The 24203-nt window shown below is 34.8% G+C and overlaps 3 protein-coding genes across 4 annotated transcripts; all 3 read right to left on the reverse strand.

The window, feature by feature from the left end:
- Positions 1-14728: 14728 nt before the first annotated feature.
- LOC139871380 (F-box/kelch-repeat protein At3g23880-like) lies at positions 14729-17201 on the reverse strand. Its single transcript, XM_071859096.1, has 4 exons — positions 17191-17201; positions 16883-17093; positions 16208-16299; positions 14729-15845 (listed from the first exon to the last, which is right to left on the reverse strand). The coding sequence occupies exons 1-4, from the start codon at positions 17199-17201 to the stop codon at positions 14729-14731; spliced, it is 1431 nt and encodes a 476-aa protein (XP_071715197.1).
- Positions 17202-17445: 244 nt separating this feature from the next.
- On the reverse strand, positions 17446-19203 carry LOC139873559 (F-box/kelch-repeat protein At3g23880-like). Of its 2 annotated transcripts, XM_071861481.1 has the most exons (3): positions 19110-19203; positions 18348-18729; positions 17446-18251 (listed from the first exon to the last, which is right to left on the reverse strand). In XM_071861481.1, the coding sequence occupies exons 2-3, from the start codon at positions 18721-18723 to the stop codon at positions 17629-17631; spliced, it is 999 nt and encodes a 332-aa protein (XP_071717582.1). In that variant the 5' UTR covers positions 18724-18729; positions 19110-19203; the 3' UTR covers positions 17446-17628. The 2 variants fall into 2 exon arrangements, with proteins under 2 accessions (XP_071717582.1, XP_071717581.1); XM_071861480.1 differs by having other exon boundaries at positions 17446-18729.
- Positions 19204-20297: 1094 nt separating this feature from the next.
- LOC139871381 (F-box/kelch-repeat protein At3g06240-like) lies at positions 20298-21459 on the reverse strand. Its single transcript, XM_071859097.1, has 3 exons — positions 21422-21459; positions 20728-21141; positions 20298-20640 (listed from the first exon to the last, which is right to left on the reverse strand). The coding sequence occupies exons 1-3, from the start codon at positions 21457-21459 to the stop codon at positions 20298-20300; spliced, it is 795 nt and encodes a 264-aa protein (XP_071715198.1).
- Positions 21460-24203: the final 2744 nt, after the last annotated feature.

The following is a 24203-nucleotide window of genomic DNA, read 5'->3' on the forward strand; positions in this document are numbered from 1 at the left end:
TGTTCGCTATTATATTACAAAGTAATATAAGTGATTGATTGAAAGTTGCTTTTACATATAAAAAGAAGAGGGGAGGAGACCATGATGAGACGTGTTTTGGATACCTAAAAAGCACGAGCAAAGTTTGTTTATTTTTTTTTTTACAGACCTTGAACTGGGCCGTTAATGGATTGTTTGAGCTACCATTTTTTATTTGGGCTGTATTCCTATTTTGATTGGGCCAAGAACTGGTATAAATGGCTGTTGAAATGGCGACAATAATGATTATGATTATGGAATAATGACAATAATAATACTCTTAAGATGTCATGATATTGATGGTGATATCGTATGTGATGATCGATATTGAATACAATGATGATAACAATGAAACGAAAAACGTTAATTATGTTGGTAACGTGATCGTGATATGATGATGAGGATTCAATAAGAATAAAAATGATGATCATGATAATGATCATGAAGATAAATGAGATTGGAATAATGGAGATTGATGATGGTTACGAAGATGATAATGGATAATGGCATGATTAAATGATGATGATGGTTTGATCCATATTAGATGATGAAGAAGGTAAAAACTGAAAGTTACATAAATAGAATTAATAGAATTAAGTAAGATTACATTTCAGAAAAACATAAATGGATGGATGGTATGTGTGTATCTCGGGGTAGCGAGAGGTTGGGGGTTCGAGCCTAGGCTCGGGCAATTTTTTTTAGAGAAAGAAGAAGAAGAGAAATTTTTTTTAGAGAAAGAAGAAGAAGGATACAGAAGTAAGGGTTAAAAACAATTCAAGTTGGGTGTTATTTCAGAGTTGAAACACATAGCGTAATGGTTAAGGATGTTATCGGGTTAGCGGGACGTCGCGGGTTCAGACCGGACTTGGGCATTTTTTTAAGGACTACTCCTTTGAGGTAGTTTACTTAGTACTCATTATTATTATTATAATTATTAACATTATTTTATCAAATAAATATTAGATACATAAAAATATATATTTGATACATAATATAATTATATTAGTATTACATAAGATTATAGAATGAAAATAATGACATTAATTATATAAATATTACCTATAACAAATTACTGATTTTGATATAATACTAACTACTGTATACATATGTTAATATAACTATATGTATAAATATTAATTATTTTACAAAATAAATATATGTAACACATAATTGAAGATATAATGTATATATCTTAAATAGATTTGAGTACGATTATTATATAATTAAAATACTTAAATAAATAGCACATAATTAATAAATGGAATTATGTGATTATATATTTAATATATATTACTGATATAGGTTCGTGAATCCGAGGCCAACCTTGCATTGTTCGGTTCAGTCGTATGCATATTTTTACTACAAAATATCGTATCGTGAGTTCATTTGATTCCCTTTTACTCTTTACATTTTTGGGACTGAGAATACATGCGCTACTTTTACAACTGCTTTATTAAATTCTTTTGAAATACATTTTGAACTGCGAATACATGAAATGCTTTTATAAATGTTTGACGAGATAGACACAAGCAAAACATTCCTCGAATGAATTATGTGGACGTGATAATTGCCACCATTGAATTATGTGGACGTGATAATTGCCATAATTGATATGAATATTTTTCCCCTGATTATTATTGCTTGGTAACCTAAGAATTAGGGAACATCACTAATTTTGAGAATTAGTGCACGCCTAATTCACGCGAATCCTAAAGGTAGCTACCGGGTTTAACACCCCCACCCAGAATGTTCACTAGACGGAAGGGCTAGTGAGCGTGGTATTTAGTACTTCGAAGTTTATATGATTATTATACAGACGAGATGTTCTGTGTTGGGGATATTATTATGCGCATTATATGTTAAGGTCGGTAACTAAGCCAAGCTATTGAAGCAATGAAAAGTGAATGTTATGTATCGAGAGAATGATTTTATACACAGGTTATGTGTATGTTATTTTTGTGCACAAGATATGTGTACGGTTACTAAGATTTATGAAAGATAATTTCGTACACGAGAAAGGTGTACTGTATTTAAAAGATATCGCATGTACATTACAGGTGGGTATAGGATTCGGGCCCATTTGTATCATGCATCATTTAAATCTTGTGGTCTATAAAAATGATGAATTTTATTGTTTTATGATAAACTTATGAACTCACCAACCTTTTGGTTGACACTTTAAGGCATGTTTATTCTCAGGTATGAAAGAAATCTTCCACTGTGCATTTTATCATATTACATGGAGTCGTTCATGGCATATAGAGGTCAGAACCTCGCAATGGGACCAACTGTTGAAGACTTCGTCCAGATGGATTAGGACGGGTCACTACACCGACGACTCGTCAGAACTTGAACATGAGTAAGGAAGACTTCCGTATTTTCCTTACTGCGAACATAGCCGCAGTGCAGGCCGCAATGCAAAATAACAACAATAACTCTAGTTCTAGCAGTGGAACTGATACCACAAGAAATCGTGTAGGATGCTCCTACAAAGAATTCACTGCATGTAAACCTTTGGAATTCGATGGAACCGAGGGTCCAATCGGATTAAAACGGTGGACCGAAAAGGTTGAATCGGTGTTTGACATAAGTAAATGTACTGAAGAAGATAAAGTAAAGTACGCTACGCATACCTTCACAGGTACTACGTTAACATGGTGGAACACCTATCTCGAGCAGGTGGGACAAGATGCTGCTTACGCACTACCGTGGTCAGCATTCAAACACATGATGACTGAGCAGTATCGTCCCAAAAATGAGATCAATAAGCTCAAGGTAGAGCTTAAAGTGTTACGAACACAAGGATTCGATATTACCACATACGAACAACGATTCACAGAGTTGTGCCTATTGTTTCCAAGAGCGTTCGAAGATGAAGAAGAGAAGATCGACGCATTTGTAAAAGGTTACCAGAAAGGATTCAAGAAGATATATAAGTTCACATGAGCCCGCCTCCATACAAAAGGCAAGTCGAATGGCTCATAAACTCATAAATCAGATTGAGGAAAGAATTAAAGAGCAGGCGATTTAAGAGGCCAAAATGAAGCAAGTCAAGAGGAAGTGGGAAGAAAACAGTGACAAGAGTCACCAATCTTACAACAACAACAATCGTTATAACAACCACAACAACCGCAACATTAACCGCAACAACAATCGCAATCCCAACAACAACTACAATAACTCCCATAACAACTACAACAAACGACCCAACAACAACAATTCCAACAACTATCTCAATAACAAAAATGGCAACCAAAATCAGAAAATTCCGTGCAAAAGGTGTGAAGGGTACCATTCGACTACTTTCTGTTCGGTATTATGTACCAAGTGTAAAAGAACGGGGTATAGTGCGGCAAAGTGTGAAGTTTACGGACCAGAGGTTAATGGAACAGAAAATACCGACGTTACTTATTTCGGATGCGGGAAAAAGGGCCATTACAAAAGTATGTGTCCCAACCAGGGGAATAATAATGGTCAAGGCCGGGGAAGAGTTTTTAATATTAATGCGGCAGAAGCGCAGGAAGACCCAGAACTTGTTACGGGTACGTTTCTTATCGATGAAAAACCTGCTTATGTTTTATTTGATTCGGGTGCAGATAGAAGCTATATGAGTAAAGATTTTTTTGCCAAATTAAGTTGTCCATTAACGCCTTTGGATAATAAATTTTTACTCGAATTAGCAAACGGTAAATTAATTACAGCAGATTAAATATGCCGGAACCGAGAAATTAAATTGGTTAGCGAAACGTTTAAGATTGATTTGATACCAATAGAGTTAGGAAGTTTTGATGTGATAATTGGCATGGACTGGTTGAAAGAGGTGAAAGCAGATATCGTCTGTTACAAGAATGCGATTCGTATTATGCGCGAAAAGAGAAAACCCTTAATGGTGCACAGAGAGGAGAGCAACGCGAAGTTAAATCTTATTAGTAATTTGAAGGCGCAATAGCTAATAAGAAAAGGTCGCTATGCCGTTCTAGCACACATCGAAGAAGTCAAAATCGAAGAAAAGAACATCAATGATGTTCCCGTCACGAAAGAATTTCTCGATGTATTTCCGAAAGAATTACCGGGACTACCTCCACACCGATCTGTTGAATTTCAAATAGATATTGCACCGGGAGCTGCACCAATAGCTCGTGCTCCATACAGAATCGCACAGAGCGAAATGAAGGAACTCCAAAGCCAATTACAAGAACTTTTAGAGCGTGGTTTCATACGACCAAGTACATCACCGTGGGGAGCTCCTGTTTTGTTTGTCAAGAAGAAGGATGGTACATTCAGGTTGTGTATCGACTACCAAGAGTTGAACAAAGTTACCATAAAAAACCGTTACCCACTACCGACAATCGACGACTTATTTGATCAACTACAAGGCTCGTCAGTTTATTCGAAGATTGATTTACGTTCTGGGTATCATCAAATGCGGGCGAAGGAGGATGATATTCCGAAGACTGCTTTCAGGATGCATTACGGTCATTACGAGTTTATGGTTATGCCGTTTGGTTTGACTAACGCACCAGCTGTGTTCATGGACCTCATGAACCGAGTGTGTGGACCATATCTTGACAAGTTTATCATTGTCTTCATCTATGACATACTTATTTACTCAAAGAATGATCAAGAGCACTATGAACATTTGAGAAAGGTGTTAGAGTTATTGAGGAAGGAAAAATTGTACGCTAAATTTTCAAAGTGTGCATTTTGGTTGGAAGAAGTTCAATTCCTCGGTCACATAGTGAGCAAAGAAGGTATTCAGGTGGATCCGGCAAAGATTGAAACCGTTGAAAAGTGAGAAACCCTGAAAACTCCGAAATAGATACCCCAATTATTAGGACTGGCTGGTTACTACAGAAGATTCATCCAAGATTTTTTTAAAATAGCAAAACCCTTGACTGCATTAACGCATAAAGGGAAGAAATGTGAATGGAAGGATGAACAAGAGAAAGCGTTTCAATTGTTAAAGAAAAAGCTAACTACGGCACCCATATTGTCATTGCCTGAAAGGAATGATGATTTTGTGATTTATTGTGACGCTTTGAAGCAAGGTCTTGGTTGTGTATTAATGCAACGAACGAAGGTAATTGCTTATGCGTTCAGACAATTGAAGATTCACGAGCAAAATTATATGACTCATGATTTGGAATTGGGCGCTGTTATTTTTGCATTAAAGACTTAGAGGCACTACTTATATGGGGTCAAAAATATCATATATACCGACCACAAAAGTCTCCAACATATATTTGATCAGAAACAACTGAACATGAGGCAGCGTAGGTGGATTGAATTGTTGAATGATTACGACTTTGAGATTCGTTACCACCCGGGGAAGGAGAATGTGGTAGCCGACGCTTTGAGTAGAAAGGACAGAGAACCTATACGGGTAAAAGCTATGAATATAATTATTCGTAATAACCTTACTACTCAAATAAAGGAGGCGCAATATGGAGTTTTAAAAGAAGGAAATTTGAAGAATGAAATGCCCAAAGGATCGGAGAAACATCTTAATATTCAGGAAGACAGAACCCGGTATAGGGCTGAAAGAATTTGGGTACCAAAGTTTGGAGATGTGAGAGAAATGGTACTTGGGGAAGCACATAAAACTAGACACTCAATACATCCCGAAGCGGGAAAGATGTACAAGGACCTCAAGAAACACTTTTGGTGGCCGGGTATGAAAGCCGATATCGCTAAATACGTAGGAGAATGTTTGACGTGTTCTAAGGTAAAAGCTGAACATCAGAAACCATCAGGTCTACTTCAACAACCTGAAATTCCAGAATGGAAATGGGAAAATATTACCATGGATTTCATTACTAAATTGCCAAGGACTGCAAGTGGTTATGATACAATTTGGGTAATAGTCGATCGTCTCACCAAGTCAGTACACTTTCTGCCAATGAGAGAAGATGATAAAATGGAGAAGTTGGCGCGATTATACTTGAAGGAAGTTGTCTCTAGACATGGAATACCAATCTCTATTATCTCTGATAGGGATGGCAGATTTGTTTCAAGGTTTTGGCAGACATTACAGCAAGCATTGGGAACTCATCTTGACATGAGTACTGCCTATCACCCACAAACTGATGGGAAGAATGAAAGGACGATACAAACGCTTGAAGACATGCTACGAGCATGTGTGATTGATTTTGGAAACAGTTGGGATCGACATCTACCGTTAGCAGAATTTTCCTACAACAACAGTTACCACTCGAGTATTGAGATGGCACCGTTTGAGGCACTTTATGGTAGAAAGTGCAGGTCTCCGATTTGTTGGAATGAAGTTGGGGATAGACAAATTACGGGTCCAGACATAATCCAAGAAACTACCGAGAAAATCATTCAAATTCAACAACGGTTGAAAACAGCCCAAAGTCGACAAAAGAGCTACGCAGACAGTAAAAGAAAATATATAGACTTTGAAATTGGGGACATGGTCATGCTTAAGGTATCACCTTGGAAAGGTGTTGTTCAATTTGGAAAGCGGGGAAAACTAAACCTGAGATACATTGGGCCATTCAAGGTTATTAACCGTGTCGGACCAGTAGCCTACCGACTTGAATTACCTCTACAACTCGCTGGCGTACATGATACTTTTCACGTCTCGAATCTGAAGAAATGCTTAGCCAAAGAAGATCTCACTGTTCCTTTGGACGAAATCCAAATCAATGAAAAACTTCAATTTATTGAAGAACCCGTCGAAATAATGGATCGTGAGGTTAAAAGACTTAAGCAAAACAAGATACCAATTGTTAAGGTTCGCTGGAATGCTAGTAGAGGACCCGAGTTCACCTGGGAGCGTGAAGATCAGATGAAGCTGAAATATCCTCACCTATTTCCAGAAGATGCGTCAACACCTTCAACAGCTTAAAATTTCGGGACGAAATTTATTTAACGGGTAGGTACTGTAGTGACCCGAACTTTTCCATAATTATATATTAAATGAAAACTATATTTACATGATTAAATGTTTCTAACATGTTAAGCAATCAAACTTGTTAAGACTTGATTATTTGAAATGAGTTTCATGTAGACAATTGACCACCCAAGTTGACCGGCGATTCACGAACGTTAAAACATGTAAAAACTATATTATATATATATATATATATATATATATATATATATATATATATATATATATATATATATATATATATATATATATATAGTTAACATGATATTATGATATGTAAGTATCTCACTAGATATATTAACAATGAGTTTTATACATAAAATGAGACTATTAAATTAAGAAACTCGAAACGATATATATATATATAACGATTATCGTTATGACAACGTCTTACAAAATACATATGTATCATATTAAGATATTGTTACACTATATTTAACATGATAAATGATAAATATATATATCATTAAGTATGTTAACAATGAACTACATATGTAAAACAAGACTACTAACTTAAGAATTTCGAAACGAGACATATATATAACGATTATCGTTGTAACGACATTTTAATGTATATATATATCATATTAAGATATATTCATACATCATAATATTATGATAATGTGATAATTTAACATCTCATTAGATATAATAAACAATGGGTTAACAACATTAAATGAGATAGTTAACTTAAAAGTTTCAAAACAACACTTACATGTAACGACTAACGATGACTTAAGGACTCAGTTAAAATGTATATACATGTAGTGTATTAAGATGTATTTGTACACTTTTGAAAGACTTCAAGACACATATCAAAGTAATTCTACTTAACAAAAATGCTTAAAATTACATTCTCATTCATTTTCATCAACAATTCTACTCGTATACACCCGTATTCGTACTCGTACAATACACAGCTTCTAGATGTATATACTATTGGTATATACACTCAATCATCAGCTCCTTAGCAGCCCTTGTGAGTCACCAACACATGTGGGAACCATCATTTGGCAACTAGCATGAAATATCTAATAAAACAACAAACTAATGGAGCCTATATGGATCCTCTAAATTCACGTGAATGGGGAGACTCACAAACACAATTCCATTTCAATTTTCTTGAATCAAACTACTCTCTCTCAAGTGTTCTTCCATTGTTCTAAGTGTTCTTCATCATCTTCAACAAAATTTAGCTCAATCTAGTTCATAAATCCTAACCTAGATCAACAAACAAAACAACAACTCAAGAACACATCAAGAACACTTTCAAGTTTACTAGCTTACTTCCAATCTTGCAAATCCATTTCAAGTGATCATCCAATCTCAAGTAATCTTTGTTATTTACAGTAGGTTATATTTCTAAATCAAGGTAATACTCATATTCAAACTTTGATTCAATTTCTATAACTATTACAATCTTAATTCGAGTGATAATCTTACTTGAACTTGTTTTCGTGTCATGATTCTGCTTCAAGAACTTTCAAGCCATCCTAGATCCTTTGAAGCTAGATCAATTTTTGTCACTTCCAGTAGGTTTACCTACTAAACTTGAGGTAGTAATGATGTTCATAACATCATTCGATTCATATATATAAAACTATCTTATTCAAAGATTAAAACATGTAATCGCTAGAACATAGTTTAGTTAATTCTAAACTTGTTCGCAAACAAAGTTAATCCTTCTAACTTGACTTTTAAAATCAAATAAACACATGTTCTATATCTATATGATATGCTAACTTAATGATTTAAAATCTGGAAACACGAAGAACACCGTAAAACCGGACATACGCCGTTGTAGTAAACCGGGGGCTGTTTTGGGTTTGATAATTAAAAACTATGATAAACTTTGATTTAAAAGTTTTTCTTCTGGGAAAATGATTTTTATTATGAACATGAAACTATATCCAAAAATCATGGTTAAACTCAAAGTGGAAGTATGTTTTTCAAAATGGTCATCAAGATGTCGTTCTTTCGACGGAAATGACTACCTCTTTCACAAGTGACTTGTAACCTGTATTTCCGACTATAAACTTATACTTTTTCTATTTAGTGTCATAAATTTCAGATCATTATGAAACCATAGCAACTTGATTCACTCAAAACGGATTCATAACGAAGAAATGATGGGAAAACAAAATTGGTTAATTTTGCTAGTTTTAGCTACGAAAATTTTGTAACAAGTCTATACTAACCATAACTTAACTAACTTATATTGTACATGTATACTAACATATATTTATGTAATCTTGATAGACCATAGACACGTATACAATGTTTTGACATATCATATCGACGTCATCTATATATATTATTTGGAACAACCATAGACACTCTATATGTTGTAATGCTCGAGTTCGCTATACAGGGTTGAGGTTGATTCCAAAATAATATATATACTTTGAGTTATGATCGAGTCTGAGACTTTTATACACTGGGTCGTGGATTAATTCGAGATAATATATATTGATTTATTTATGTACTACTAACTGTGGACAACTAGTTGTAGATTACTAACGTTGGACTTAACAAATGTAAATCGTTAAAACGTAATAAAATATGTTGTGAATATATTTCGATCATACTTTGATATATACATATATTTGTTTTAGGTTCGTGAATCAACCCGTGGCCAAGTCTAAATCTCGACGAATTGGTAATCTGTGAAAGTGAGTTATAGTCCCATTTTTACTAACGCATATTTTTGGGATGAGAATACATGCAGTTTTATAAATGTTTTACAGAATAGGCACAAGTACTTGAAACTACATTCTATGGTTGGATTATTAAACCGAATATCACCCTTTTTAGTCTGGTGATCTAAGAATTAGGGAACAGAAACCCTAATTGACGCGAATCCTAAAGATAGATCTATTGGGCCTAACAAACCTCATACGGGTTACGGATGCTTTAGTACTTCGATTTTATCATGTCCGATGAGAGTCCCGGAATGATGGGGATATTCTAGATGCATTTTTGTTAATGTCAGTTACCAGGTGTTCTCCATATGAATGATTTTTAATTCGCGGGTTACGCGTATTATTTTGTACACGGGTTACGTGTGCGGTTATAATTGAAATCTTGTGGCATATTATTATTATTATTATTATTATTATTATTATTATTATTATTATTATTATTATTATTATTATTATTATTATTATTATTATTATTATTATTATGATTATGATTTAAGATAAAGATTAAACCTATAACTCACCAACATTTTTGTTAACGTTTAAAGCATGTTTATTCTCAGGTGATTATTAAGAGCTTCCGCTGTTGCATGCTAAATAAAGACAAGATTGGAGTCTGCATGCTTGTATAATATTGTTTAAAAACTGCATCCGAAGACTTATATTGATGTGTAATATTATTGTAAACCATTATGTAATGGTGGTGTGAAAACGCTATATTTAAGATTATCATTATTTGATAATCGTCATAATATTTTAAACATTTATCGATAAAATAAAGGTTATGGTTTGTTTCAAAAATCGAATGCATTCTTTGAAAAACGTCTCATATAGAGGTCAAAACCTCGCAACGAAATCAATTAATATGAAACGTTTATAATTATTATGAACGAGACATTTCAACGACCACATAGTGTGAACAAGTTAAGACGAATATTGTATTGTTGTGTGCTATTGCACAACATGATAATCGAGGATAACGGGTTTAACATTACCTGGCTCGAGGAAGAATTACTTGCCACTGATGAAGCAAATCCTAACTATGTAAGGAATCGATCTTCAAGTCGTGATGTACGAGAACAAGAAATACGAGATATAAACGTTCATGACCAACTTCGACATGATCTTACTGAACACATTTGGAGCCTTCCCCCAAACTTTAGAACTATGAATGGTTAATTTGTGTGTTTGTTGTATTTTGAATTTCATTGTTGTATTTTAATAAATTGCTGTATTTTAATAAATTGTTGTATTTTAATAAATTGTGTCTTTGTTGTATTTTGAATTTCAACATTGGATTCGTGTAATAAAGCTGTGATGAGCAGAGATGCTCTGCATAAAGTTGTGTTGAGCAGAGATGCTCTGTATAAAGCTGTTTCCACTATTACTTTTATTAAAGCTGTATGCAACATGTGATTTTAATTCATGACCATTGGATTCGTTCAAACAAGTGCTTCAATCCCCTATAAATACAACCCCCCAATTGTTAACAAACCACACCTCAAACACTTATCTCTCTACTAAATCTAAAATTTATAACTCCATCACATAACCATCACGCCCACTACTACAAACTCCATCACGCCCTCACCCCCATCACATTTGCCAACTCAGCACTATACCCCACAAAAATCTCAAAAAACCCCCCATCACCCCCATCACCTCCATCACCACTAAATAAGGTCTTATATAGTATTATGTTTCTACTTTATGGTCTTAACTAGTTTTTCAACCCTCGCTTCGCGCCGGGGTTCGGTTTCCAATGTATTTTATTGCGTTTATTTTGCAAAATTATTTCGTGGCTAACGATGATGTCGTTGAAGCGCAACTCGAGTCGAACGAAAAGGTATAACCCGTCAAAGATTTAAACGATATCTTAAATTAACAGTACATGTGTATTTTCGCGGTTCGCTATTTTTAAAATTTAACGCAATTAACTCGTTAGCTTATAATAACACTCCGTATGATTTAAGAATAGAATATTTACCAAGTAATATCAAAAAAATTACTAAATAATAAGTTTTTAAAAAAATAATAAGACCCATATGTATATGTTGTTAATAGATGAAAATAGTTACGGAGCCCGTGAGGAAAAAATCAACGTGTATGAAAGGTGGACTCAAATATTTAGCGTTTTTTAAAAAGCGTCCGTTTTGGATATAGTTAGTGACATTGTGTTCGTAAAGTTATTTCGAGTTTAACGATGGTGTTCGAAAAAATTTAACTCGTTGCGGGCGAGAATATATGACCCGTTGAATATTTGAGTGAAGTGTATTTAAGATTTTTTATGAAAATGTTGATTTGACACTTTACCCTCGTGTTTGGGGGGTCGATTTTAATTTTTGAACAAATTGTGGGGGACTTTTCGGGGAAAAAAAGAAGGTGAAAGAACGAAAATGCCCTCGGTACTGTTCATAACTTTTGTCTAATAGATAATATGGTAATAATATGGTAATTTGATCTTTTAATGAAACCTAAATTCTTAATTACAATAACGGTTTTACTAACGTACGTCCCCGTGACATATCTAAGCTACATTTATTGAACTCTTAATTTCTTTAAAATCGATTTGATTTTTCAAGGTGAATGGTAAACGTTTGAAGCTCGTGTCTAAATGTAAAAGCTCTAACGTTGAAGTCGGGAATTTTTTTAAGAATAAGGATAGCTTGTTCGGTGGGGTCATTCAGGTTCTTATTCGGTTTGTTTTGTTGTTAAGTCTTTAGTGTGGTTAGTTCGTAGGTGGTTTTGTTGGTCTAGTTGTTCATGTCGCTCTCATTTCCTTATTTTTATAGAGTAGTTTGTATGTTACTTTTGTTGTCCTCATATTTGTTAGTCTTTGTCCTCCGTTTGCAAGTTTGTAGGTTTTCTTTCATTTTATGATGAAAGTTTCATGTTGTTTTAATAGAGTCTGTCTTTTTTTCTTTTGAAAAAAAACAAGATCTTGTTGAGGTGCAAACCTATCCCACGTAGGAGGGAGACAAAAACAAATGTATGTATATAAGTCTAAGGGGAAATCTCTCTAATACCAATTGGTTTTAGAAAAGGATGGACTCTTGGGCTTATATTGCAGGACATTGTGTTTGGGCTATGCGATCTTACAAATGGTATCAGAGCTAGGCTATAGCCCGATGTGGTGAACGATGCAGTGGTGGCGCACCCCTAAGCGCACGGTGCGACATAGCGCACCCCTCAGTTTGCCAACGATAATGGAGACATGGTGCCTTATATCGAAAGTCTTCCTTCCCAAGGCGTGGAAGTGCGGCGTGTCCCGATGGTGAAAGAAAAGTGAAAGAAAGAGATCGGCGGTATAAGAGGCATGTCCCGGTAGTGAAAGAAAAGTGAAAGAAAAGAGACCGGTGATATAAGATGGCGGGAGTATCGTTGAAGGGGAGGCTCGGTGATGTGGTCTCGGTTTGAGGGGAGGATTGTTGGGGTGCAAACCTATCCCACATAGGAGGGAGACAAAAACAAATGTATGTATATAAGTCTAAGGGGAAGTTCCTCTAATACCAATTGGTTTTAGAAAAGGATAGACTCTGGTTTTAGAAAAGGATGGACTCTTGGGCTTATATTGCAGGACATTGTGTTTGGGCTATGCGATCTTACATGTCTCTATATGATAATTAATAAGACAAGACTAACCATATTCATAGCGGTTTAATATGCAGCGAAATATTCACACATATGAGACTATAGACATCAAATTTCTATAGTCTGTATTGTGCTAAAATGTTATCTTCTGATGAACTGGGCGATTTATAGCTGTTTTCAAAAATCCATCAAAAAGATTTTGTTTCAAGTCTAATCAAAACGTATGCTGTTTAACAGTGTATCGGAAGATAGTCCAACGAGTGTAAGAGAGTTTGCTATTGTGTAGCTCGAAAACATATTCTGCTGCTCAATTTTATGCCAGCCTGCAGCTTCTGTTCTGGACTGGACTTCACTTAATCTAGCACAAGTTTCAGCCCTTCAGATCTCATTGTTAGAAGCACAATTTTCGGTTACAAAAGTCGAGGAAGTCATTAAAGGGCTCGATGGTTTCAAAGATCTTGGTCCGGAAGGTTTTACGATGCGATTTGTTGTTTCTTTAGGCTTAGGCTTTTGTATTTTCTTGTAGTTTTCTTCATGGTGTTTGTGTGGTTCTTGCATTTTCTCATCGGCTTTTCACGCCTGTCACTGTTTTTTGGACCTTCATTGCTTTAATGAAAGTTTCTTTCAATATGTTTCCTTTTTTTTCGCCAAAAAAAAAAAAAATGACTACAGAGTCAGAGACGATTAGTTATAGAGTTTTCATTGTAATTTGTTGTCAATTACAGAGAAGTGTTCTAAATTCTCTATATTGTGATTTTTGGGGTTTTCATTCCTTGCTGAAATGTTCCCAAACTATTTATATATTCTCGTTTTTTCGTAAAAAAAAAAAAGAGACTAAACAGAGGGAGGGAACATGGATTTCATATGCATAGAAACTTAAAGAAAGTTGAGTATTGTTGTATATGCAAAGAAATATGATACTCCGTATATATTAACATCACAGACATTGCTTTTGTGTATAAAATTATAAATATAAATATAAATATATAAAAATAAATTAATTATTTTTATCGATTAAATATCGGGTAGTACTCGGTATATTGCAAGTAAAGCTACTAGCTAGATCAACCATCATAACCATAAAATTCACAATCGCACATGTCCGTACTTATTAAAATATCGAATAAGGTCAACCAAACAAATAATACGAGTATAGATCGATTATATAGTCACAACAGCTTTGCAATAATTTAATGAAATACTGTAAATAATAACAGAAACCATAAATTTCACAATCTCACATGTCTATACTTAATAAGATTTCAAATAAGGTCAACCAAAACATAAATAGATTACGTAGTCACTGCAAGCTACAATTCTTTGCCCTTAATTATACGAAGTACTGTAAATAATAACAGAAGGTGTTTTTGTTGGCAAAGATAGATCATAATTCACTTGTGTTTATGTTGATAGAGTTGAGGTTATAGTACGTGGTTAACTGAGCAAGTCAATCAAAGCCGAAACATAATGATCTGCTACGTACTACCATTCTATCGTCTCATGATCAACTTAATACGATTTGCTCTGTGTAGCAAACAGTTCCTATGTCGAGTAATGCAAGGCTTTCGACATACATTACCATGCCATTTATCTTAACTGTTGGAGAATCACGCACGCATACTTTTGAGCACACTCCTCCTGGATAACCAACTTCGTAAACATTCTTATCATTTCTTATCAACATATTACCATTCTTTATTAGCAATACTGCATCTACACCCCCTTGGAATTGAAAATTTTCCAATTCTAAAACCATATACCAAGACGTATTATTATTGTACTCTTTCATCACCCAAAAACAAGTGTAACAATAACTAGTAAACGAAATACCTAGAGAACCAATAAAATTTATTGGGCCGATGAGATACTTAGTATTCATTGGTGGGAACGGGATCTCGCTAAATACATGAGTACTCAAATCAAATGTCAAAATAAAATCTTTGACAAAATCACTTGCAAGAACCCAATGCAACGCCCCATTAACAAAACACGCATGTGGCCAGACACGCATAATGTGAGTAGAAGGCGGAGTGATTTCACACCAAACACGTTTCTTCAAGGAGTAAACCATTGATTTATATACTTCTCCATCTATAGGATAGAGTAGTCTTACAATTTTGTAATCATCAGTGTTGGAATCGAAACCAAAACCATCAATAGTATAATATTTTCTTGAAAAATCATGATAAGGTAAAGTTAGCTTACGTCTAATTGAATGATAAGGTAAAGTTAGCTTATGTCTAATTGAAGGGTTCCAGAGACTATAATTGTCATTATGTTCATCGCGCATACAGATAATTCCATTACAGGAACCGACAAAAGAACCTGCTGGGAACTCCAATGGTTCGGTGGCATTGTATTCAAATCTGGAATTAACAGGGTAATGTAACGTATATAAATTTTTGGAATGAGAAGTTCGGTGTAGGATAAGAATTTTTTCACAGTTTCTCGCAGATTGAAGGGCCGTTTGTTTAAGGATGAAATCGGGGCTAGAAATACGACAACACCATGATTTGGATAAGGATCTGAATTGGAGAAGAGTTTTAGATGGCAGCCTTTGGAAAATTTCATCAAGCAACTCATCACATATGTTATAACTTGACATTATGAAATTTGAAATCCTACAAAATAAACATTAGTTATAAACATAATAAAGTAAGAAATGAATATATAAAACAAATGCACAACAATTGATAACAACAACCCTTAAAAGGTTTACACATTAATAACTAACTGTAAATTATAAGTACCATTAATAATAATTAAGTATATACAATTCTGTCATTTGTATGCGATATCACATTATAACGGTACGTTAACGGAGCAAGTAATTCAACAAAATCTGACCCCTAATTATAACCTAAACAAATTATTATAATCGGCACAAATTATAGACGAAATTAGATATCAAGAACTAATAATTTCACTCACCGTATTTTAGAAGACCCTGGTATCAAAATTCCGGTGAAGAAGGATTCTTCACCGGACAACGACAGAGTTTTGAAGGACATAGGCGGTGTGATCTTCTAGGGCTTTAGAGTTTGTTTGTATAGTTTGGGCTTTTATGGGCCAAGTCTACATTTTTACAGTATTAGATAAAGAGCCCTTAAGTAAAGAACCGGAGGCCCAATAAGCCAACACATTAATTTTATTTATATTTTATGTCTCTATTTATGGTTTTAATATTTTTTTTATACCTAACAAGCGTAATGGGACGGAGTTGGATTTTTGATTGGTGGAGAATGAAGTTAGTGAGATTTTCTAAAACTGTATGCAAAAAGTAAGTGGACACTTGTAATGGGACGGAGGGAGTAATTAGTTTTGAGGTTTTACTCACGTATGACCATGACATATGTTAAGCTACATGTAATGAACTTTTGAAGCTCTTCTCTAAATATAAGAGCTCTAATATATTGAAATTGAGAATTTTCTTAAAAATATGGATAGCTTGTTCGATGGGGTCATTCGGGTTCTTAGTCGGCTTGTTTTGTTGTTTAGTCTTAAGTGTGATTAGTTTGTAGGTGGTTTTGTTGGTCTAGTTGTTGTTCATGTAGCTCTCGTTTTCTCATTTTTACCGTTTGTATTTTAGTTTCGTTGTTCTCATGTTTGTTAGGCATTGTCCTCGGTTTGTAAGTTTGCAGGTTTTCTTTCCAACAACCTCGGAACAACGAGCCTTATGAGCAAGAACGTTGCGCCTAAAAGAGTCGCAACACAAGCAATCTTTCTTCAAACCCGAACCCGTGTCATGAGCATCATCCACACCAACAAGCGTCTTCAATGTGGCACCCAAACCTTCACTAATATCTAAAATATCAACCGGGGCATTTGTTGAAGGCGCCAAGTTATTCACCAATACTTCTTCTTTCGACCTGATATCAGAATTATAGACCTAACCAAACCTAGCTAGCCAATGCAATTTTTCGAACACATTGTTGTGCATAAACATTCGACACCGGGACATCTTACATTTGCACCATTCAAAACCGATTTGATTCACTTCAGAATCTCCACGAACAGGTTCTTCCAAAACACAGAAAAATCATATTACTATGTTACTGTGAATAGAGATTATCTTTTTTCTTATATATATTTTGTATTGCAAGTAATGGATCAACAAATAGAGCAAACAAAAAATAATAAGCTAGTACTTCAACCATCAGAACCATAATATTCACAATCTCACATGTCTACTTACTAAAATACCAAATAAGGTCTACCAAAAAATAATATAGATTATTACATAGTCACTGAAAGCAAGCTACAGCATTGAACTATAAATAATAGAAACGAGTTTTTGTTGCCTGAAGATTAGCCATAATTCACTTATGTTGATGTTAATAGAGTTGAAGTTACAGTACACTATTAACTATGATGATCAAAACTGAAACAGAATAAGTTGTTCATTCATTGTTGTCTGGTGAAATACGGTTGGTCTGCATTAATGCAGACAGTTCCTATGTCTAACAATGCAAGGCTTTCGACATACATTACCATGCCAAACATCTGAGCGGCTGGATAAACAGGCACGCATACTTCTGAGCACACTGCTCCTGGATAACCAACTTCGAACACATTCTTATCATTTCTTATCAACATATTACCATTCTTAAGTTGTATTACTGCACGTACTCCCCCTTTAGATTGAAGATCTTCCAATGTTAAAACCATATACCAAGACCTATTATTATTGTCTTCTTTCATCACCCAAATTTTAGTGCAACAAGAATTACTAACCGACATACCTAGAGAACCATTAAAGATGATTGGGCATACGATGTGCTCTCTGTAATTAAGTTCCTCTGGTAACATTATCTCACTAAATACATGCGTGCTCAAATCAAATCTCAAAATAAAAGCATTGGACAAATAACTTACAAAGACCCAATGCAACGCCCCGTTAACAAAACACGCAGGTGACTTGACACACATTATGCGAGTAGAAGGCAGAGAGATTTCACACCAAACACGTTTCTTCAAAGAGTAAACCATTGATTTATGTGGTTCTCCATATTCAACATAGAATAATCCTACAATCTTGTAATCATCAGTGTTGGAGTCGAAACCAAAACCCACGAAATTACAGTTTTGTCTAAAATAATCATGAAAAGGTAAATCTAGCTTACGTCTAATTGAAGGGTTCCAGAGACTAACATCACGAGTACTGAAATAACGCAGACAGATAATTCCATTACATGAACCTACAATGTAACAACCCTTTGGGAACTTCATTGGTCTTGTGCCATAGTTTCCATATTGGGAGTTAAGCGGGGATTGGTAATGCACTGTATAGAAATTTTCTGAATGGTAAGTTCGATGTTGGATAAGAATATTTTGATAGTTTCTTGCAGATTGAAAAGTTGTTTGCTTAAGAATGAAATCAGGGCTAGAAATACGGGAACACCAATATTTGGATAAATATTTGAATCGAAGAAGAGTTTTGGATGGCAGTATTTTGAAAATATCTTCAAGCAACTCATCACATATGTAAAATGACATCATCAAATTCTACAAAAATAAACATTAGTTGAAAACATAACAAAGTTAGAACTTAGAAACACTCTGTAAATATATAAAACAAATGCAGAACAACTAATAATAACAACCCTTTAAAGGTTTAGACATGTAAAATAATGCTCCAATAATGATAAATATAAGACATAAATAAATTAAACAACAATTATTTAGTAGAAGTCTATCATATGTACGTGATATCTCATATAGTTCACGGAGGAAATAATTCAATGAAAATATGACCCCTAATATATAACCTACATAAAATAAAATTATTATAATCGGAACAAATTATAGGCGTAAATGATACATGACATATGATTGGCACAAATTATAAACGTAAATAGAGATCAATAAATAATAATTTTACTCACCGTATGTTAGACGACACCGATATCAAAAATCGGGTGAAGAAGGATTCATCACCGGACAGCGACAGAGAGTTCTGCAGGACGAACTTGACTGCCGTACAAAGGCGGGGTGATCTTCTAGGGCTTTAGAGTTTGTTTATATAGTTTTGGCTTTAGTGGGCCAACTCTACATTTGTATAGTAAAACATCGGGGGTGATCTTCTAGTACTCCGTATTAGATAAAACATCGGGGGCCCAATAGGCCAACACATTAGTTTGTTTATTTATGTTTCTATTTTATGGTTCTATAAATTTTTTTTTTTAAGAAACGTTATTTTATAAGTACAATATGTGATCAATATCTTGTTTTAAAATCAAACCTTTAATCATAATTATTGACGGCATGGGACGGTTATAATCTAAAGATCAATAAGTAAAAGTTGGAGTGAATTAACAAAAAGTAAATAAAAGTCATGGTTTGAGTAAAATTGTAAAATAACCGATTATAATAAACACAAGATAAAAACATAATTGAACTCACGAAAGTTGTTATTACAATGTTCGTGATCAGAAACGTAGAACTAGCAAGATTTGTTATTGTTAGCTCATTAAATAAAGGGTTGTTAAAGCTATAAATTGATTATATACTTTTATTTTTGTTACGATGTAGACTATATAGTTAAAAATACTAGTGTAGGTTATAAACTTATTGTTTATGTATTATTATCAAACACATTTAAAGTTTGACTTGATAAAGTTTTGTTAAATTTACACGGGGATGAGTTAGCACATACATGACTATCTTTGTAAAAGTTGAGCATTGTTGTTTATGGAAACAAATATGGTACTCCGAATATATTAAAAGGTTGTGTTTATCTATATAAAATCTATATATATAAAACTTAAAACTAATATCTTTTATATTGATTAAATATTTCGAGTATGTTGCAAGTAATGTATCATTAACCATGTACATCAGAACCATAAAATTCACAATCTCAAATGTCTATACTTACAGTACATGGTTAACCGAGTCAATCAAAGCCTAATCAGAGTGATCTGCTACTACCATTTTGTTGTCTCATGACTTGATACGATTTGCTCTGCTTTGCAAACAGTTCCTATGTCGAGTAATGCAAGGCTTTCGACATACATTACCATGCCGAGTATCTCAACTGTTCGAGAATCATGCACGCATACTTCTGAGCACACTCACACTGCTCCGTTTGGATAAACATCCATCACACGTTTATGATTTCTGAATAAGTGAATAACAAAGTTACCATTCTTGAGCTGCAAAACTGCATCTACACCTCCTTCATATGTACAATTTCCGAAATTTAAAGTCATATACCATGATGTCACATTATTGTACTCTTTCATCACCCAAACCCGATGGTGGTAACAATCTTTAGTACTAACCAACATACCTAAAGAACCATTAAAGATTATTAGGCGTTGTATGGTGGACTGCTTAGGTTCTTCTGGCAACATCATCTCACTAAAAACATGAGTACTCAAATCAAATGTCAAAATAAATTCTTTGGATACATCACTTCCAACAACTCAATGCAACACCCCGTTAACAAAACACGGGATGGCACATGATACAATGCGAGTAGAAGGGGGAGTGATTTCACACCAAACACGTTTCTTCAAGGAGTAAATAATTGATTCTTCCCCACGTATTATTACAATTTTGTAATCATCGGTCATGGAGTCGAAACCAAAACCATGGACAACACAAATTTTTGTCAACAAATCATGATAAGGTATAGTTAACTTGCGTCTAATTGAAGGGTTCCAGAGACTAACACAGCCTAAAAAGGCATGGACTTCACGAAGACAGATAATTTCATTACATGAACCCACAATATAACCTATTGGGCACTCCAATGGTTTTGTGGCATTGTATCCATATTGGGAGTAATTATAATGTGGGGATTGATAATGTAAAGTATAGAATTTTTTGTAATAAGAAAGCTGGTGTTGGATAAGAATCTTTTCATCCTTTCTCGCAGATTGAAGAGTCGATTGCTTAAGAATGAAATCGGGGCTAAAAATACGGGAACACCATGATTTGGATAGAGATCTGAATCGTTACCTAAACGTAACAGCCTCCAACTTATGATAAATAAATTAAACTACAAATATTTAATGGATGGGAAAATCCTTAACGACATTCCTTAGTGTTTCGTTAACAAGATAAAATGTGAAAGACTTGTGATCAAATTATCTCGTGACTATTTCCAACAATTATATAATTTATGTTACGATAACGGTAAACAAATGAAGTTAATGAGGTTTTTTTGGTTACCAAAGAAAACAAGTAGTACGGAGTATGTCGTAATAACGAAAAAGAAACACTTTCCATATTGTTCGCAAAAAAAAAAAAGAGTACATAAATATTGAATGAGGGTTTCACCAAGAGTTCGGTCATAGAAAGAAAGAAAGAGTTTTTTTAAACTGAAAGGAATACTCAAAATAAGTTCATGATTAGTGAAGAAAAGAATAATGTTTAACCATGAAACATTCGTTCAATGTAGAGAAGCATTAGGTCTATCATCTAATCCCTGTTGGAAGTTAAACTTGATTTTGGGCTATGTGTTTTGGATATGGGCTTGCAAGTATACAAATATATGGATCAAGATTGTAGTCCAATATCTAGAAACTTCTTGTAATATGTAGTAGTGAAAGTGTGTAGAATAATCTTGTAAAATATCTAGGTCTAGAAATACTAGGAAATATCTAGATAGTAGTAGATGATGGAGTGATCTAGACTACTCCATTGAGTAGTATAAATAGAGGGCTTCACCCCTCATTTGTAATCAAGCAACAAAGCAATTCAATAAGTAATAAAAGAAGAGTTTTCAAGATCAATCAAACTTCTAAATTATCAATCCTCTCTTCCACAAATAATATACACATAACCTCCTATTTCCAACAAATTGGTATCAAGAGCTTGGTTCGACAAGATGATGGCCAACAATGTCATCACATTTCCTCGCCTCACAAAGGATAATTATGATCGATGGAGCATCCAAATGAAGACCTTCCTAGGTGGACAAGACTTATGGGAGATTGTGGAGGAAGGCTATGAGGAACCTGCAGAAAAAGGTCCTCTCGGCAAGGAGAAAAAATTAATGAAGACGAACGATCAAAAGGCTCTTTCCATCATCCAACAAAGTGTAGATGATGGAGCTTTTGAGAAAATTGCAAGTGCAACCACCGCCAAGAAAGCATGGGAGATCTTGGAGAATTCTCACAAGGGAGTTGAAAAGGTGAAAAAGGTTCGACTACAAACACTACGAGGTGAGTTCGAATCCTTAAATAAGAAAGACTCAGAATCAATTTCCGATTATTTTACAAGAGTCTTGGCGATTGTCAATCAATTAAAGAGGAATGGTGAAACTCTAAGTGATGTAAGAGTCATTGAGAAGATTCTTAGATCATTAGATTCGAAATTCGACTATATAGTCGTAGCCATCGAAGAATCTAAAGATCTAGAATCAATGACTATCGATGAACTCATGGGTTCACTACAAGCCCATGAAGAGAGGTTCAATAAGAAAAATAAGGAGCCTTTGGAGCAAGCTTTACAATCAAAACTGTCTTTCAAGGAAGAGAGTAGTGAAAAGACTCATCAACCGAGTCAACGAGGTCGTGGTCAAGTACGTGGCCGAGGACGAGGGCAAGGATATTCCAAACGTGGAGGTTATAGTTCTTATAAAAATGAAGAAAGAAGTCAAGATTTTCACCCGACAAGAGGTCGCGGGAGAGGCTACACAAGTAGAAGGCCAAGGTATGACAATTCTCAAACCAAATGCTATAATTGTCATAAATTTGGCCACTATGCCTCGGAATGCGAGAAATCAAACAATTACGTGCAAGAAAGAGCAAATTTAGTGCAAGAAGATACCGAAGCCGTGAAAAACACTTTGTTACTAGCATGCAAAGGTGAAGATAACGGAGAATCAAATTTGTGGTATCTCGACACGGGTGCAAGCAACCATATGTGCGGTGACAAAAACATGTTTGTGGAGTTAGACGAGGTAATTAGTGGAAATATCACCTTCGGAGATTCCTCTAAAGTCCCGGTTAAAGGCAAAGGTAAGATTCTCATCCGCTTGAAAAATGGAAGGCATCAATTTATCTCTAACGTGTATTATGTGCCTAATATGAAGACGAATATACTGAGTATTGGACAACTCTTAGAGAAAGGCTATGATATTCACATGATAAATCGTACTCTTTCTTTAAGAGACCAAAAAGGAGGTTTGATTGCTAAGGTGCCAATGTCAACGAATAGGATGTTCATGCTAAATATTCAACATGACATTCCAAGATGTTTAAAAGCATGTTTCAAAGATAATTCTTGGCTTTGGCACATGAGATACGGGCACTTAAATTTTGGAGGGTTAAAATTATTATCAAGTAAAGGAATGGTGAAGGGTTTGCCTCCAATTAATCATCCGGATCAAATATGTGAAGGATGCCTTCTAGGAAAGCACTTCCGAAACAGTTTTCCAACAGAAGCTTCTAGTAGAGCGAAGAAACCTCTAGAACTTATTCACACGGATGTGTGTGGACCCATAAGCCCACCGTCTTTTGGTAAAAATAGATATTTTATTCTATTCATTGATGATTTTAGTCGAAAGACATGGGTCTATTTTCTAAAAGAGAAGTCGGAAGCTTTTGGAATGTTCAAGAAGTTTAAAGCATTTGTGGAGAATCAAAGTGGTCTCACCATAAAGGCGTTGAGATCCGATCGTGGAGGAGAGTTCACATCCAAGGAATTCAAGGAATTTTGCGACAAAAATGGGTTACGACGTCCTCTAACCCTTCCGTATTCACCTCAGCAAACTGGTGTTGCGGAAAGAAAAAAATGGACCATTCTTGATATGGCTCGGAGTATGTTAAAGAGCAAAAGGATGCCTAAGGAGTTTTGGGCTGAGGCAGTGGACTGTGCGATCTATCTAGCAAATCGTTCGCCCACTAGAAGCGTCAAGAACAAAACGCCCATTGAAGCTTGGAGTGGAAGGAAGCCCGGCATCTCACACCTTCGAGTGTTCGGAAGTGTGGCATATGCTCATGTGCCAGATCAGAAGAGGACGAAGC

This window comes from Rutidosis leptorrhynchoides, chromosome 10 (assembly GCF_046630445.1).
Source record: "Rutidosis leptorrhynchoides isolate AG116_Rl617_1_P2 chromosome 10, CSIRO_AGI_Rlap_v1, whole genome shotgun sequence".
NCBI classification, from domain to species: Eukaryota; Viridiplantae; Streptophyta; class Magnoliopsida; order Asterales; family Asteraceae; genus Rutidosis; species Rutidosis leptorrhynchoides.